We start from the raw sequence: 16618 nt of genomic DNA on the forward strand, positions 1-16618 counted from the left end.
AATCTTAGTGTCATCTATAATTTTGCTGATCCAATTTATTTATATAGACGACAAACAACAATGGTCCCAGCACCGATCTCTGATTCGCACCACTACTCATAGGCCTCCTGTCTAAAAAGCAATGATCCACCTCCACTGTCTATCTTCTCCTGTCCAACATTGTTGAATCCAGTTCATTACTTCACCATGAATACTCAGTGTCTGAATCTTCCTGACTAACCTTCATGTGGGACATTACCAAAGGCCTTACTAAAGTCCATGTAGACAACATCCACAGCCTTTTTTTCATCCATATTCCTGATAACCTCCTCAAAAAGTTCTATGAGATTGGTTAAACACAACCTACCACTCACAAAGCCACGTTGACCATCCCTAATCAGTCCCTGACTATCCGAATATATCTGATCTCTTACCCACTTGCAATAACTTTCCTACTACTGACGTCAGGCTAACTCATCTATAATTTCCTGGGTTACTTTGGAGCCTTTTTCAAATCACGGAACAACGTGTGCTCCCCTCCAATCCTCTGGCACCACTCCTGTGGCTAAAGTCATTTTAAATATTTCTGCCAGAGCCCCTGCAATATCTGCACTGGCCTCCCTCAAGGTTCAAGGAAATATCTTGTCAGGCCCTGGGATTGATCCACCCTTATTTGCTTTGAGACCTCTTTGATCTGTACAGGTTCCTTGACCTCACTGCTTGCTTTCCCTTACTACCCACTACTCTGTGCCCGTTTCCTGAGTAAATACTGAGCAAACAACATTTTTGATGAATACTGATGAAAACAAACCATTTCAGATCTCCTCCATCTCTCCTGACTCCATACAAAGCCAACCACTCTGATCTAGAAGAGGACCAATTTTGTCCCTTACTATCCTTTGTTCTTACCTGTCAAAACCCTTAAGATTTTCCTTTGCATTATCTGCCAAAGCAACCTCACGTCTTCTTTTACCCTTCCTCATTTCTTTCTTAAGTTTTTTCCTGCATTTTTTATACTCCTCAAGTACATTATTTGCTCCATGTTGCCTATACCTGCTATACCACCTTCCAAACCAGATCCCTAATATCCCTCAAAATCCAAGGTTCCCTATACCTGTTAACTTTGGGTATAGGGATGTGGAATAGGGTGGTATAGGGTGGTAGGGATGTGGAATGAGCTTCCGGCAGACGTGGTCGAGGCGGGATCATTGGTTACATTTAAGGAAAGACTGGATCGTTACATGGAGAGGAGGGGACTGGAGGGGTATGGACCGGGTGCTGGTCAGTGGGACTAGGAGGGTGGGGATTTGCTACTGCATGGACTAGTAGGGTCGAACTGGCCTGTTCTGTGCTGTAAGTGGTTATATGGTTTCATTTAAGGAAAGACTGGATCGTTCATGGATAGGAGGGGACTGGAGGGGTATGGACCGGGTGCTGGTCAGTGGGACTAGGAGGGTGGGGATTTGCTACAGCATGGACTAGTAGGGCCGAACTGGCCTGTTCTGTGCTATTATGGTTTGCTTTTAATCCTGACAGGAACATGTAAACTCTGCTCCCTCAAAATTTCACCTTTGAAAGCCTTCCACTTACTGAACATAACGACAGCAGAACCTAGCCCAGTCCACGCTTCCTAGATCCTTTCTTCTCAAAATTGGCCTTTCTCCGGTTTAGAATCTCAACCCGAGGACCAGCCCCGTCCTTCTCCCTCAGGATAAGATGAAGCTGAGAAGTGGTGGGCAAGAGAGCTGAGGGGCAGCTCTCCTGTTGGAAGGTGGTAATTCTGACCCCATTCTCACCTCCTTCCTGTAATGGGGTGCCCGAGAATTGCACGTTTAATTGCACGTGGGGCTGGGCCAAGGTCTGATGTCGCTGCAGCAAGGCTTCCTTGCCCTTGCTCTGGGTGATGGAGATATGATTTCGGAGGAGAGGCATTGTGACCTCATCCGCATCACCAGGCCTAAAGTGCAAAATAATTCACTGTCAATCCTCGCTTAGCAACATGGAATGATCACTCCTGCCTGGCCATGGCCGTGAATCGGCAAAGCCTGGAGCCTTCGTTGCTGAGTGAGGTTTCCTGTGGGGTGGCTGTCTGCCTGCTGCGTTGGAGCTAACGTCCTCTCCCCCCCCATTCCCCCCCCCCCACCTCCATCGCCATGCTGCTGGCTTGTACCTCTGTGAGCTGATCCAGGCACCCTAGGAGGTCACTGAAGTGGAGGAGGGTGTGGGGTGGGGGGGGGGGGGGGGGGCGCGGTTGGCATTGGGGAGAACTATGCCAATTCCCTACGGACAGGCAACGCAAGACGCAATGGGAGCAGCGGCCAGGAAGAGTTACCCATCCAGCGAGAGAGGAAGAAACAGGAGCTTTGCTATCACTGGTAAAGCAACGTGTGTGGGTCCTTCCGATGGTGGGAATAGAAGGGTTCGGAACTGTGTCTCTAAGGCAATGAGGAATGGGGATGGAACCATCAGTCGGGGCCTCTGCTCGACTTTGAGTCCTAAATTTTCACCCTCCGTGCTCTTCCATCCCCCTTATATAACATCCAACCCTGTTTCTGCCTTTCCCTTCTCCCCAGATTCTGTTGCCCTGTGAAACTTACCCACTTGGGTTCCAGACCCCGATGATTGGGGAGATATTTGGTGAAGTGGGAGTGAGTTCTGCATTCTCTCTGCTGGAAATACGACATCACAGAAACAGCCCTTCGGCCCTTCTAGTTTGTGCCGAGCTGTTATTCTGCCCTGTCCCACTGACTGCCACCCAGTCCATATCACTCCATGCTCTTCCCATGTATCTTCATTGTTGAAATCAAACCTACAATCACTACTCTCCACTGGCTATGTGTTCACTCTCTGTGCGAAGTTCCCCCAGATGTTCCCCTTAAACCATTAAAGCATAGGAGCAGAAACAGGCCATTCTGCCCATTGAGTCTCCACCACCATTTAATCATGAGCTGATCCATTTGCCCTCTGCCCGGCCTTCTTCTCATAACCCTTGATACCCAGCTAATCAAGAACATACCAATCTCTGCCTTAAATACACCCAATGACCCAGCCTCCACAACTGTGCATGGTAACAAATTCCACAGATTCACCGCCCTCTGGCTGAAAAGGTACCTCTGCGTCTCTGTTCTAAGCTTTTGCCCTTTCACTCTTAACCCATATCCTCAGCCTCTTGCCTCACCCAACCTCAGTGGAAAACTTCTCCTGGATTCCAGGTTTAACTTGGAGCTGACTGTCGCAGAACACAATAGTCGTTGGCCTCATCAGCCACGATGACGACATAGAGGAGGTGGAAAATCCCCTGAAATGGTGCAAGAACAACAACCTGAGTCTCAACGTGGACAGATGAAGGAGATGATCGTGGACTTCAGGAGGACCAGGAACAAACACCTTCTACTACCCATCAACAACTCTGTAGTGGAGAGAGAGTGGAGAGCACCAAGTTCCTTGGGTTTCACTTAACTAGTGACCTATCATGGACCCTTAACATCTTCCTCACTTGTCAGGAAGGTGCGACAGAGACTGCACTTCCTGAGAAGACTGAGCGGGCAAGGCGACTGGCCACCATCATGTCAACTTTATACAGGAGGTCTGTCGAGAGCATCCTGGCTCGCTGAATCACTGTGTGGGATGGTTGCTACAGAGAAATAGATTGGAGGTCAATCCACAGGACCATAAAAGTGACAAAGAAGATCACTGGAGTCTCCCTCCCCCCAACATCGACGTGATTCACTAGGATCGTTGTTTGAAGAGGGATCGCAAAATCATTGACGACCCCTTCCACCCCGCACACAGCGTCTTTCAGCTGATCCCATCGGAGAAGAGATCCAAGAGGATCAGAGCCAGCCCCACCAGGCTGAGGAACAGCTTCTTCCCACGGGCAGTGAGAACGCTGAATGACTGATAAACACATCACACTGACCCTCTGAGACTCTCACGTTCATGAAACAATATTTATTATTTATTTGTATAGATAAAATACTTGGCCTGCAAATGCATTGTTCATCTGTATGTGTGTCCTGTCCGGTTGTGTGTCTGCGAGTTTTGCACCAAGGACCAGAGAACACAGAGAACAATAAACTTGTCTCAGAACAGGGCGTCTCTGTTCTGGGGCTTCCCAGTGACTGTCCAATCGAGCCGTCTTTTCAGTCGAAATCATGAGAGGTTCTCAGTTCAGTGAAATGAAAGGCACCCAGTCTCTTGGGCAAAGAATCCCTGGTTAGGACAGAGGTCATTCTGCTCCCTGGCCATTCCAGAATCCTATTCCTGCTGCCCACGCCCTTCCACGAATATTTGTACAGTTCTGGCCTGAAAGTTCCATTGTGAGACCCAGTTACCTCACCATAAAGACATTGCTGTGATTTGAACATCAAGGAAACAGACCATTCAGCCCATCAGATCTGTGGCGACCACAAAGCCCTTACCTTTATTTATCTTTCTTCATACTCCACACTTTCTCATCAACTCTTTCTCACCACTTCCCACCCCCATTCTTCTTCACCACCACCCCCTCCCCGCTCCTGATTCTATCCTTCACTTAGACTACTGATGTCCAATGAACCTACGCATCTTTGGGAGGTAGGAGGGAACAGGAGCATCTGGGGGGGAAAACCTGGGGTGGGGAGGGGGGTCACGGGGGGAATGTGCAAACTGTGTTGGCAGCGTCCGAGGCTGGGACTGAACCTGGGTGTCTGGCTCTGCTCGGCAGCGACACTACCTGCTGTGATGTCCAAGTAAATGGGAGTTCTCGCTCGCTGCCTTGTTACCTGTGGCTTCAGCTGGGTCACGGGGAGCCTCTATTAAACTCTCCTCTCTTTCTTGTTAGCCGGAGGCTCGGAGGTGACCTTCACAAATGGATGCACGGTGCACGACATACCCGTCAGAATTGAGCCAGCGGAGGGGAATGGACCAGTGGAGGCACAAGGAATGGGTAAAGCTAAAACCAGAGGTTCAGACGCTGACCGCTACAGAGTGGGAACCTTCTGGAGACTGCGGCTCGTCAATACCCATGCCCAGCATCCGATGGGGGTAACCTGGGCTCTCCCCATGTGGAAAAATATCTTTACATCCTCTCCAGCTTGACAACATCTTTCTTCAGCTTGACAACATCAAAATGAAACCACAGTGAGGCCTCACCAACATCTTATACAACTGTGACATGACCTCCCAACCTCCGTACTCAGTACTCTCACTGATGAAGGTCAATGTGTTTAAACATTTTTGACCACCTTATCTATCCATGACACTACTTTCAAGGTACTATGTACCTGTACCCTTAAATCCCTCTGCTCTACCACACTCCCCAAGATCCCTCTGCTCCACCACACTCCCCCAGATCCCTCTGCTCCACAACACTCCCCAGATCCCTCTGCTCCACCACACTCCCCCAGATTCCTCTGCTCCACCACACTCCCCAGATCCCTCTGCTCCACCACACTCCCCCAGATCCCTCTGCTCCACCACACTCCCCCAGATCCCTCTGTTCCACCACACTCCCCCAGATCCCTCTGCTCCACCACACTCCCCTGATCCCTCTGCACTACAACATTCCCCCAGATCCCTCTGCTCCACAACACTCCCCCAGACCTCTCTGCTCCACCACACTCCCCCCCAGATCCCTCTGCTCCACTACACTCCCCCAGATCCATCTGTTCTACAACACTCCCCCAGATCCCTCTGCTCCACCACACTTCCCCAGATCCCTCTGCTCCACCACACTTACCCAGATCCCTCTGCTCCACAACATTCCCCCAGACCCCTCAGCTCTACAACACTCCCCAGATCCCTCTGTTCGACAACATTCCCCCAGATCTCCCTGCTCTACCACACTCCCCAGACCCCCACCAATCACTGTGTAGGTCCTACCCATTTTATACCTCCCAAGATGCAACACTTCTCATTCCTCTGCATTAAATCCCACTCTGCCCACCTTCCCTCCTGATCAAGATCCTGCTGCCATCTTTGGCAAACGTCCTCACTCTCTACAATACCAGACACTTTCGTATCTTCGGTAAACTTGTTAATCTTGCCGTGTACATTTTCATCTGAATCATTCATGTAGCTGCCAGACAGCCAATGGGCGCAGTACCGAACCCTGTGGCACACCACTTGTCACAGGCCTCCAGTCTGACCAACAACCTTCCACCATCACGCTTCGCTCTCTCCTAGGAAGCCAATGTTCTATCCATTCTGATCTCTCACCTCGCATCCCCCGCCATCGAACATTTTTGAATCTCTTGGCTGAAATCCAAATATTCGAGTCTGAGTGAAAGTCTGCAGACACTGTGATTGAAGTAAAAACACGGTGCTGGAGAAAGTCTGCAGGTGAAACACTGCCTTTATGTAGCACAGGTAAAGATACAGAATCAACGTTTCAGGCTTGAGCCCTTCGTCAATGCACTGTTTGACCTGCTGAGTTTCTTCAGCATTTGTGTGTTTTTTCATTTAACTGCGGTGCCCACAGAATCCCGTGTTTTACCTCGTTACATAACTAATGTATCTGGCTTGAAACATTAGGAAGGCTCAAAGATGGCTGAAGCCCGAAGCATTAGCCACACCTCTTTATCTTTGCTATCAACACCTAATACGCCTGGGATGGTCTGATCTCAGAAACTAAGCAGGCTCAGGCTTGGGGCGCTGGACAAAGTGTTGACTCTCTGGCTGCCTTACGGTCGACAAGAGTTAAACAATTTCATGTATGTTCCCTTCTAAATATAGTGTTATGTGACAATAATGGAACCTTTATAAAGGACACTTTGACCTACTGAGTTTCTCCAGCATTTGAAAATTTTATTCATACTTCAACCCAGGTAAAAGCATAAAAATCAATTATTACAAATAACAATACCACATAACAATTACAGGACGGAAACAGGGCATCTCGGCCCTTCTAGTCCGCACCACTAGTGATCTCCACTAGTTCCACCTACCCACTCCCTGTCCATAACTCTCCAACCCCCTCACATCCATGTACTCATCTAACCTCCTCTTAAATGACAGAATTGACCCTGCCGCAACCACCTCTTCCGGAAGATCATTCCACTCTCTGAGTAATGGAGCTCCCTCTTATATTACCTCTAAAATTCTGCCCCCTAACCTTTAACTTATGACCCCTTGTTCCAATCGCCCCTACCCTCAAGGGAAGAGCCTATTCACATCTACTCTATTTCCCTCATAATTTTAAATACCTCTATCAAATCCCCCCTCAACCTTTTCCGCTCCAATGAATAAAGACCCCATCTACTCAATCTTTCTCCGTATTCTAGATACTGCAACCCAGGCGACTTTTTAGTAAATCTTCTCTGCACCCTCTCTACCTTATCCGTAAGAGAAAATCAAAGGGGAGGGGGAGCCAGCAGGACTTCCAAATTGTTTCCTCATTCTCAGTATTTCCAGGGCCTGTGAGAGCCTGTTATTCCTATTGAGAAAGGCCCTGGGAAGGCTAATCCTACCTGCGCATCGACATATCGCAGATATGGCTGCCACACCTCAATGAAGGAGCCATATCTCCCCCTAAAGTTGTAAGTAATTTTCTCCGGGGAACATGGCTCTGCATCTCCGCGCTCCATCTTGCTGTGCTTAGTGGAGAGTCAGATTTCCAGGTAACCGTTATGCATCTCCTGGCCACCGCCAAGGCGACCTTCACGAATTGAGTTTGGTGTTTGGACAGTCTCGGACTCGTGTCCATAATATTCCCCAGCAGGAACAAGGCTGGGTCCTGCGGATACTCCACCCCTGTAATATTTTTCAAAATGTCCCCTAATTCTACCCAAGCTTCTGAAACAAGACATGCTCCCTTCAATTAAGATCCTTTTTGAGGGACAAATTAGGCCCCCGCTGCTGAATCACGTGTAAATTCATTTCGGTTATGTATCTCCTGTGGTGAAACAAGAGCCCAAAACCGGGTCTCCATAAAGTGAGAGAGAGGGGAGTGAGAGCGAGAAACAACAATTCCTGAGTGACACTGGTCCGCCATATGCCGGGACAGCAAGAAGGCGATTATTAACACTGGATATCAGTTGGTACAAAACAATTTTTTGCAGCACCTGTACCCCACGCCACAAAAATTGCAGAAGGTTAAACCAGAGATCTCTGAGTTGTGTTTTAGATGAAATGTAGAGTCAGGAACTTCTGTGCATTCAATGTGGTCTTGCATTATCAATATCCTTGGTCATCTTCAAATAACTCAAATTAATTTCTGAGGCATGGCCTCCCACATACAAACCTGTGGTGACGATCCCTGATCGGCCCCTCATCCATCCAAGTCCATGCGTATCCTCTCTCGGAATACCCTCCAGTAACTTCCTCCCATCATGGTCGCTCCTGAGTTATTGTTCAAAGTCAACAGCATAAAGATTCATAGCCAGTGTTTCGACCTTGAGTCCTTCCTCCAGGTACCTTGATGAAGGGCGGTACAGTGTAGCGGTTAGAGCGCCAGCGATCAGGACGGGGATTCAAATCCTGCGCTGTCTGTAAGGAGTTTGTACGCTCTCCCTGTGTTTGCATGGGTTTTCCCTGGGGAGGGGGCTCCGGTTTCCTCCTGCCGTTCAAAACGTACTGGGAGTTGTAGATTAATTGGGTGTAATTGGGCAGCATGGCCTCATGAGCTGAACCACACTGTACTTCTAAAAAAAACCAATAAGGTTCCCCAGAGAGCCTGACAGGCTGTTGGTCAGGACCTCTGAAGGAACACCCACTCCCCTAACTGCCGGGGCCCGGAAGGGTGTAGAAGAAATTAATTCTGCCTTGCCCGCAGGAAAGAAGAATTTCAGGGTTTTATGTGATGCCATGCACTGTATGTTCTCTGACAAAAAAATCCAAACTTTGAACTTTAATAAATTAACCAGCATTCAGAAAGGTGGCACGGTTAGCGTAATGCTGTTACAGCGCCAGCGATCAGGACCAGGGCTCAAATCCCGCACTGACTGCAAGGAGTTTGTATGTTCTCCCCCGGGGGACTCCGGTTTCCTCCCACTGTTTGAAATGTACCAAGGGTTGAAGGCTATTTGGATAGCACAGTCTCGTGGGCCGAAAGAGCTGAATGCCAACATTTACAATTTAAATTTTAAGGATGGTGGGGTGGGGAATCTTATCAAAACAACACATAACATTGAAAGGGCTGGACAGAGCGGATGTGGAGAAATTGTTTCCAGTGGTGGAAGAGTCTAGGGGGAGAGGGCACAGCCTCAGAATAAAAGGACGTTCCTTTAGAACAGAGATGCGGAGGAATTTCTTCGGCCAGAGGGCAGTGGTCTGTGGAATTTGTTGCCACAGACAGACGTGGAGGTCGAGTCAATGGGTGGATTTGAACCAGAGGTTGATGGGTTCTCGATTAGAGAGGGTATCAAAGGATATGGGGAGAGGGCAGGAGAAGGTAAAATATATCAGCCATGATTCGACTGGTGCAGAATTGATGGGCCCAATGGCCTTTTTCTGCTTTTTGTATTGTGGCTACAGGCCAAGTGTTGGAGAATGGGATTGACATCAATGGGTTCTGGATAGATAAAGGGCCTGTTTCTCTGCTGTATAACTCTGAAGTGATGCGCCCCCCCCACCACAATTACTGCCTTACCCCCCACCTTCCACCCTCTGATCAGCCCTTAGATCAGCCATGATCGTATTGAATGGCGGAGCAGGCTCGATGGGCCATTTTTAGCCTCCTCCTGTTCCTACTTCCTATGTTCCTATTTGCTACTTGCATGCAGCATAAAATCATAGAACATTACAGAACAGGAACAGGCCCCTTTGGCCCTTCCAGTCTGTGCCGAACTATTTTTTCTGCCTAGTCCCACTGACATGCACCCAGTCCATTTCCCTCCATCCCTCCCCATCCATGTACGTATCCAAATTACTCTTAAATGATAAAATTGAGCCCACATTCACCAGCTCAGCTGGCAGCTAGTTCCACACCTCCACCCCTCTCTGTGTGAAGAAGTTACCCCTCATGTTCCCCCTAAACTTTTCCCCTTTCAACCTTAACCCATGTCCTCTGGTTTGTATCTCACCCACCCTCAGTGGAAAAAGCCGACCTGTATTTCTCTGTCTATGCCCCTCATAATTGTTAATACTTGTATCAATTATCCCCTCATTCTCTGACGCTCATGTATAATGAGTAGAGCAGTGGGCTAAGCACCGCATCCTTGGGGTGGGCCTGGATTGATGATCAGTGAGGAGGAGATGTTGCTTCCAATTTGCTCTAACTGTGGTTTCCGATGAGAAGGTCAAAGATCCAGTTGCGGAGGTGGGTACAGAGGCCTGAAGTTTGTAGCTTCTCGACCAGCACTGTGTGGCCAGGCACAATTCCAAAGCTTTCTACAAATTTGCCGATGACACCAGAGTTGTCTTCAGAATCACAAACGGCAATGAGGAAACGTACATGTGGGACATAGATCAAATGGTTGAATGGTGTAACGGCATCAACTTTGCCTCAACATCAGCAAAACTAAGGGGATGATTGTGGACTTCAGGAGGAGGTCAGGGGAAATGAGAGCTCAGCAGCAGAAAGCGTCAAGAACTTCGAAATCCTGGGTGTCAACGTCTCTGAGGATCAATCTTTCTGTCTTATTGATATCTTTCCTATAATAAGTTGACCAAAACTGCATCTTTCAGCTGCTCCCATTGGGGTAGAGATCCAAGAGGATCACAGCCAGCACCACCAGGCTGAGGAACATCTTCTTCCCACAGGCAGGGAGAATGGTGAACGACCAAAGGAACTGCTCACACTGACCCTCCGAGACTCTCATATTCATAAAGCAATATTTATTTATTTATTTGTACAGACAAAATACTTGTCCTGCAGGTGTATTGTTTGTCTGTATGTGTGTTATGTCTGGTCGTGTGTCTACGTGTTTTGCACCGAGGATCGGAGAACACTGTTTCATCGGGTTGTACTTGTACAATTGGATAAATTGACTTGTGGTTCATGGCAGGATTCTTAGCAGTGTGTGGGGTGGTCTATGTATCTCTCGAAGATGCTGCACAACTTGACTTGACTCTTGGCTTTCGTAATCATTTCTCTTTTCACCAACCTTCTCACCTTGCAGGGGCATCAGACCGTGATCCTTGTGGAAAGGTCGGCGACCCTTGGAGGGAAACACAAGCGCCGGTGCCCACTGACTACGATGGCTCCAGCGAAATCAGTGCTGCTGAGAAAAAGGATGTCGACAATCCTGGTGCCTCTCCAGCGCTCCCCAATCCAACACAGAGGAGCCCACACGAGGAGAGTAAGCTGACCCGCTGGCTTGGGCCCACATAATGTGCCGGAGGCTCAGGGAAGAGTGGGGTGGGAGGGAGAGAAGCCCTCTGGCCGTGGGTGTCGCTGGCCACTCCAGCGTTTGTCGCCCCAGGGAAGGTGGGTGAGAGCCAGCTCTGAGGACCACTGCTGAAGGTTTTCCCAGGATCCCCGGCCCAATGAAGGGCCAGCCATATCTCACCTAGTCACCATAGAGTAGGGACTTGGAGGGAAACCTGCAGATGGTGGTGCATTCCTGCTCCCTACCCCCTTGAGGATGGATTGGGGACGAGTGCCATTGGAGTGGTGGAGAGCGCTGGTGGAGGGAGGCAATCAGGTACCCACGGGACATTGGGACACACCCCCAGCATAAAGAACACAGCTCCATCACACGATGCACATGCCTTGTAGATAAGTCCATAAGACATTGGAGCAGAAATGGACATTCAGTTATCTAGTCTTGATGGCCTTCATCAAGGCCATCTAGTCTATCCCGCTATTCCCATTAGTCCACAGCCCCACTGCCTGGACTTCTCCCCATAACCTTTGATGTCCTGGCTAATCAAGAACCTACCAACCTCTGCCTTAAATACACCCAACAACCTGGTCTTTGCATTGGGGATTCTATTTGTCTTTTCACCTCTGAAATGTCACAAGGGTCTCTGTCTCTGTCCCCACCCCCTTGGCAGTGTGTTCTAGTTTTAAACACCCGGGAGAAGGATTCTTCAGTAAATTCTCTCTGAATGTTGCCCAACCCTTTACTCTGAACTGTCCTGCAGCTTTACACCCTCTGCTCAGGGAGAAAGTGCCCACCATCCACCTGATCCGTGCCCCAGGATATCAATCAGTTCCCTCCTCGTCACTGCAGGCAGGAAAGGAAACCCAGCCTATCAAAGAGGTCCTGAAGGTGGTGTGTACACAGGATTTGAGCTTAATGTGTACACAGATCCTGAGAATAGTCCTTGGGTCCTGAGGGTGGTGTGTACACGGGCCCAGGGGAATGATGTGCACACAAGGCCAGAGGATGGCATGTACAGCATTTCCAGAGGAGAACATATATGTAGGTCCAGAGGATGGTGTGTACAAGGCACCAGGAGGGGAATAGGAACTCGGGTCCCGGGATGCTAACCCCCACCCCCCCGCCCCAGTGTGTAGGTGGAGAACCTGGTGGAGTTGACGGGAATGTGAGGGGAACCAAATGGGATTGGTGTAGATTTTGAGGCCAAGTTGGCAGATTATGCAAAGAGAATTGGAGGGGAAGGTAGTGAGGAGGAAATGGAGAGGCTGCAGAGAGACTTAGATAGATGAGAAGAATGGGCAAAAGGTGGCAAATGAAATGCAATGTTGGAAAGTGTGCGGTCGTGCACTTTGATAGACGGAATAACAGGGCCAACTATTATTTGGATGGCGAGAGCATTCAGAATTTGGAGGTTCACAGAGCCTTTGGAGTCCTCATGCAGGATGACCTAAAGCTTAATGTCCAGGTTGAGTTGGTGGTGAAGAAATCAAATGCAATGTTGGCGTTCATATCTAGAGGGATAGGATGTCAGAGAAGGGATGTGAAGCTGAGGCTTTATAAGGCAGTGGTGAGGTCTCACTTGGAGTATGGGGTACATTTGGGGAGGATTCAGAGAAGATTCACAAGAATGATTCCTGGAATGAGGGAATTAGCGTATGAGGAACGTTTGACGGCTCTTGGACTGGACTCCTTGAAGTTCAGAAGAATAAGAGGGGACCTCATAGAAGCATTTTGAATGTTGAAAGGCCTGGACAGAGTAGATGTAGAAAGGTTTTTTTCCCATGGTAGGGGAGTCTACGACAAAGGGGCACAACATCAGGATTGAAGGCCGCCCATTTAAAATGGAGATATGGAGGAATTTCTTCGTCCAGAGGGCGGTGAACCTCTAGAATTTGCTACCATGCTGTCGAAGCCAGGTCATTGGGTGTATTTAAGGCAGAGATTGATAAATATCTGAATAGTCAGGGGATCAAAGGTTATGGGGAGAAGGCCGGGGAGCGGGGCTGAGTGGGAGAATGGATCAGCTCATGATAAAATGGTGGAGCAGGCTCGATGGGCCAAATGGCCTGCTTCTGCTCCTGTACCTTATGGTCTTATGGAATGTGTGTCTGGTGGTCACCATGGATTCTGTGGATATACCTGGAGCAGGTGGAGTCCTGGTGTGGAGCAGTTCCAGGTATGCCCTAGGTCACTGTGTGTGCAGGAGGGGGTCTCGGGAGTTGGTTGATGACCACGTCCCATCTGATTGCAGATGCGCTCTTCCATTTGGAGAAACTCTCCAACTTGGCATCGGCTCACCAGCCCCCATCTTAGCCTCTGTCCATGGCCAACTCCAAAATTCCATGGGACATCGTAGCCATCCCCGGCACCGGACCTTATTGATGGTTCTTCCCGAACTTCTCCTCTGCACCCAGGTCAAAGCGGCTCCAGTGGAACGCAGGTGGTCGAGCTTCCTCCTGCAGATTACCTCGGTGACCACGCTGATGCGGAAAGGTCCCAGCACGCGGCGCTGTCCGATCCTGAGCAGCGGGCGAGTGGCCCCTCCATTGACCCCACCCAACATGACCAACCTGGCACCACTGATGGAATGATGGATACGTCCCAGGATGGGGCAACATCAGGCCAAGGTGCATTGTCAAGGTAGGTTCACTCAGGTCACCCAGCCACACAGATAATATCAATAAGACATTGATGAGGCAGTTGTGTGATGTTTTGGTCACCTAACTACAGGAAAGATATCAATAAGAGTGCTGAGAAGATTTACTAGGATGTTGCCCAGACTTCAGAAACTGAGTTACAGAAAAAGGATAAACAGGTTAGGACTTTATTCACTGGAGTGTAGAAGAATGAGGGGAGATTTGATCGAGGAGTTTAAAATGATGAGGGGGACAGAGTAAATGTAGGTCGGCTTTTCCCACTGAGGGTGGGTGAGATACAAACCAGAGGACATGGGTTAAGGGTGAAAGGGGAAAGGTTTAAGGGAACATGAGGGGAACTTCTTCATACAGAGAGTGGTGGGAGTGTGGAACGAGCTCCCAGCTGAGGTGGTGAATCTGGGCTCAATTTTATCACGTAAGAGGAATTTGGACAAATACATGGATGGGAGAGGTATGGAGAGCTATGGACTGGGTGCAGGCCAGTGGGACTAGGCAGAAAAAAATAGTTTGGCACAGACTAGAAGGGCAAAAGGGGTCTGTTTCTGTGCTGTAATGTTCCATGGTTCTAAGCTGGAGAGAGTGGGGGAGATTCACTGAGAGGTTGACGGAACTGGAGAGCTTGAGTGATGGGGAGGGGGGAGGACCAGGTTAAGTTGGACTTTATTCTCTGAAGCGCGGGATGCTGAGGTGAGGGGATTATAAAATCACAAGATAAAGTGAATGCCCACCATCATTTTCTGAGCATAGATGATTTTAGAAGGGAATTACATAGAACATCGAACTCTACAGCACAGTTCAGCCCCTTCAGCTCTCAAAGTTGTACTGACCCATATATTCCTCAAAAATAATTCTAAATCCTACCTACCCCATAACCCTCCATTTTTCTTCCATCCATATACCTAAGAGTCTTTTAAATGCCCCAAATATTTCAGCCTCCACCACCATCCCTGGCAAGGCATTCCAGGCCCCCACAATTCTGTGTACAAAAAACTTAACCCTGACGTGTCCCCTAAACTTCCCTCTCTTCATTTTGTACACGTCCTCTGGTGTTTACTGTTCCTGTCCTGGGAAACAGGGACTGGCTTTTCACCCTGTCTCTGCCTCTCATAATCTTATAGACCTTTATTATGTCTCCTCTCATCCTTCTACACTCCAAAGGGAAAAGTCCCAGCTCTGCCAACCTTGCCTCATAATTTTCCAATCCTGGCAGCCCCCTGGTGAATCTCCTCTGCACCCTCTCCGTAGCTTCCACATCCTTCCTGTAATGAGGTGACCAGAACTGAACACAATAGTCTGAGTGTAGTCTCACCAGAGATTTGTAGAGTTGCAGCATGACCCCTCTACTCCTAAACTCAATCCCCCTATTAATGAAGCCCAGCATCCCATAGGCCTTCTTAAATATCCTATCAACCTGTGCAGAGACCTTGAGGGGGTCTATGGATTTGGACCCCAAGATCCTTCTGTTCTTCCACACTGTTAAGTATCCAACCTTTAACCACATACTCTGCCTTCAAGTTTGACCTCCAAAAATCCATCACCTCACACTTTTCCAGATTGAACTCCAACTGCCACTTCTCTGCCCAACTCTGCATCCTGTCATCCTCTTGTAACCTTCGACAACTTCAGTGCCATCCACAACTCCTCCAACGTTCGTGTTATGTTCTATGAATTGAGTTGCTTATTGCCACATCCACCATGTTACAGTACAAACCTTTGTTCTGCTTGCTATCCAAGCAAGTCAACCCATACAGGTTCCGATACCCAGTTCCCTTGAGCCAGTCTCTGGCAGCCTACAACTCTTGCAGGTTACCCCAACCGCAAGTTTCCCACAGCCTGTGTGGGTCATTCAGAGCCACTCACTGGTCCACTGCCGTGGTCACCATCCTGTACGGTCGCCTCCTCTGCTTCTCCTCCTGTGGTGAATCTGCAAAAATCTGCAGCTTATGGTCAGGGTGAGGGCAGTGCAGGGAGGTTCAGGACCCTGAGAGCTGTCGGAACTCCCAATGTTAGTGAGGTTTCTGCACACTCACTGCTGCCTGTTCATGTGACCTTTGCCTGAGACCCTTCCCCTTTCCCTCACCCTTCCTGACTGCCTTGCCTTTCTCCAAGCAGCGGCGTGGTGGATGCTGGGAGCAGCGAGAGACCAGAGGTGGAACTGGGCATGGAGACGGAGGAAGGCCAGGTTCAGCTGGGACCCACCCCATCCGTGGTGCTCATCCCCAACGAGGTTGATCTCGGGTTGGCAGGGAGTGACTTCGACAGCATGCAGTGTGGAGACAGCTCAGACGAAGAGGATGACGAGGAGTCTTTAAACAGTAAATGCTTTGGTCCCTTTTATTTAGACATAACAGGCCTTTCGCCCCATGAGCCCGTACCACCCAATTACACCCAATCAATCTACACCCCTAGTACGTTTGGAACAAAGGGAGGAAACCGGAGCACCCGGGGAAAACCCACGCAGACACGGGGAGAACTTACGAACTACTTACAGACAATGCGGGATTCAATCCCCCATCCCAATCGCTGGCGCTGTAAAGGTGTTGCGCGAACTGCTACGCCAACCGTGCCGCCCCACTGACTTTTTCACACAACATCTGGCATCCTCACTACTGAAGAACCTGTCAACCTCCGCTTTAAATCTACCCAGTGACCTGGACTCCATGCCCGTATGTGGCAGCGAATAATACAGATTCACCCCCCTCTGGCCAAAGAAACTTTTCCTCGTCTTCATTCTAA

The 16618-nt window shown here is 49.2% G+C and overlaps 1 protein-coding gene across 3 annotated transcripts in view; it reads left to right on the top strand.

Annotated features, from left to right (window-relative positions):
• LOC138760296 (phosphatase and actin regulator 2-like) overlaps positions 1–16618 on the top strand; it is a 105424-nt gene that overhangs the window by 75313 nt on the left and 13493 nt on the right. For 2 of the 3 annotated variants that reach the window (XM_069930680.1, XM_069930679.1), the window contains exons 4-7: positions 4802–4906; positions 11019–11198; positions 13640–13865; positions 15995–16197. In XM_069930680.1, coding sequence (XP_069786781.1) covers positions 4802–4906; positions 11019–11198; positions 13640–13865; positions 15995–16197 — 714 coding nt within the window. Of the gene's footprint in view, positions 1–1949; positions 2355–4801; positions 4907–11018; positions 11199–13639; positions 13866–15994; positions 16198–16618 lie in introns of those variants that run through there. The other variant, XM_069930681.1, reaches the window with a different exon arrangement.

This window comes from Narcine bancroftii, chromosome 4 (genome assembly GCF_036971445.1).
Source record: "Narcine bancroftii isolate sNarBan1 chromosome 4, sNarBan1.hap1, whole genome shotgun sequence".
Classification (NCBI taxonomy): Eukaryota; Metazoa; Chordata; class Chondrichthyes; order Torpediniformes; family Narcinidae; genus Narcine; species Narcine bancroftii.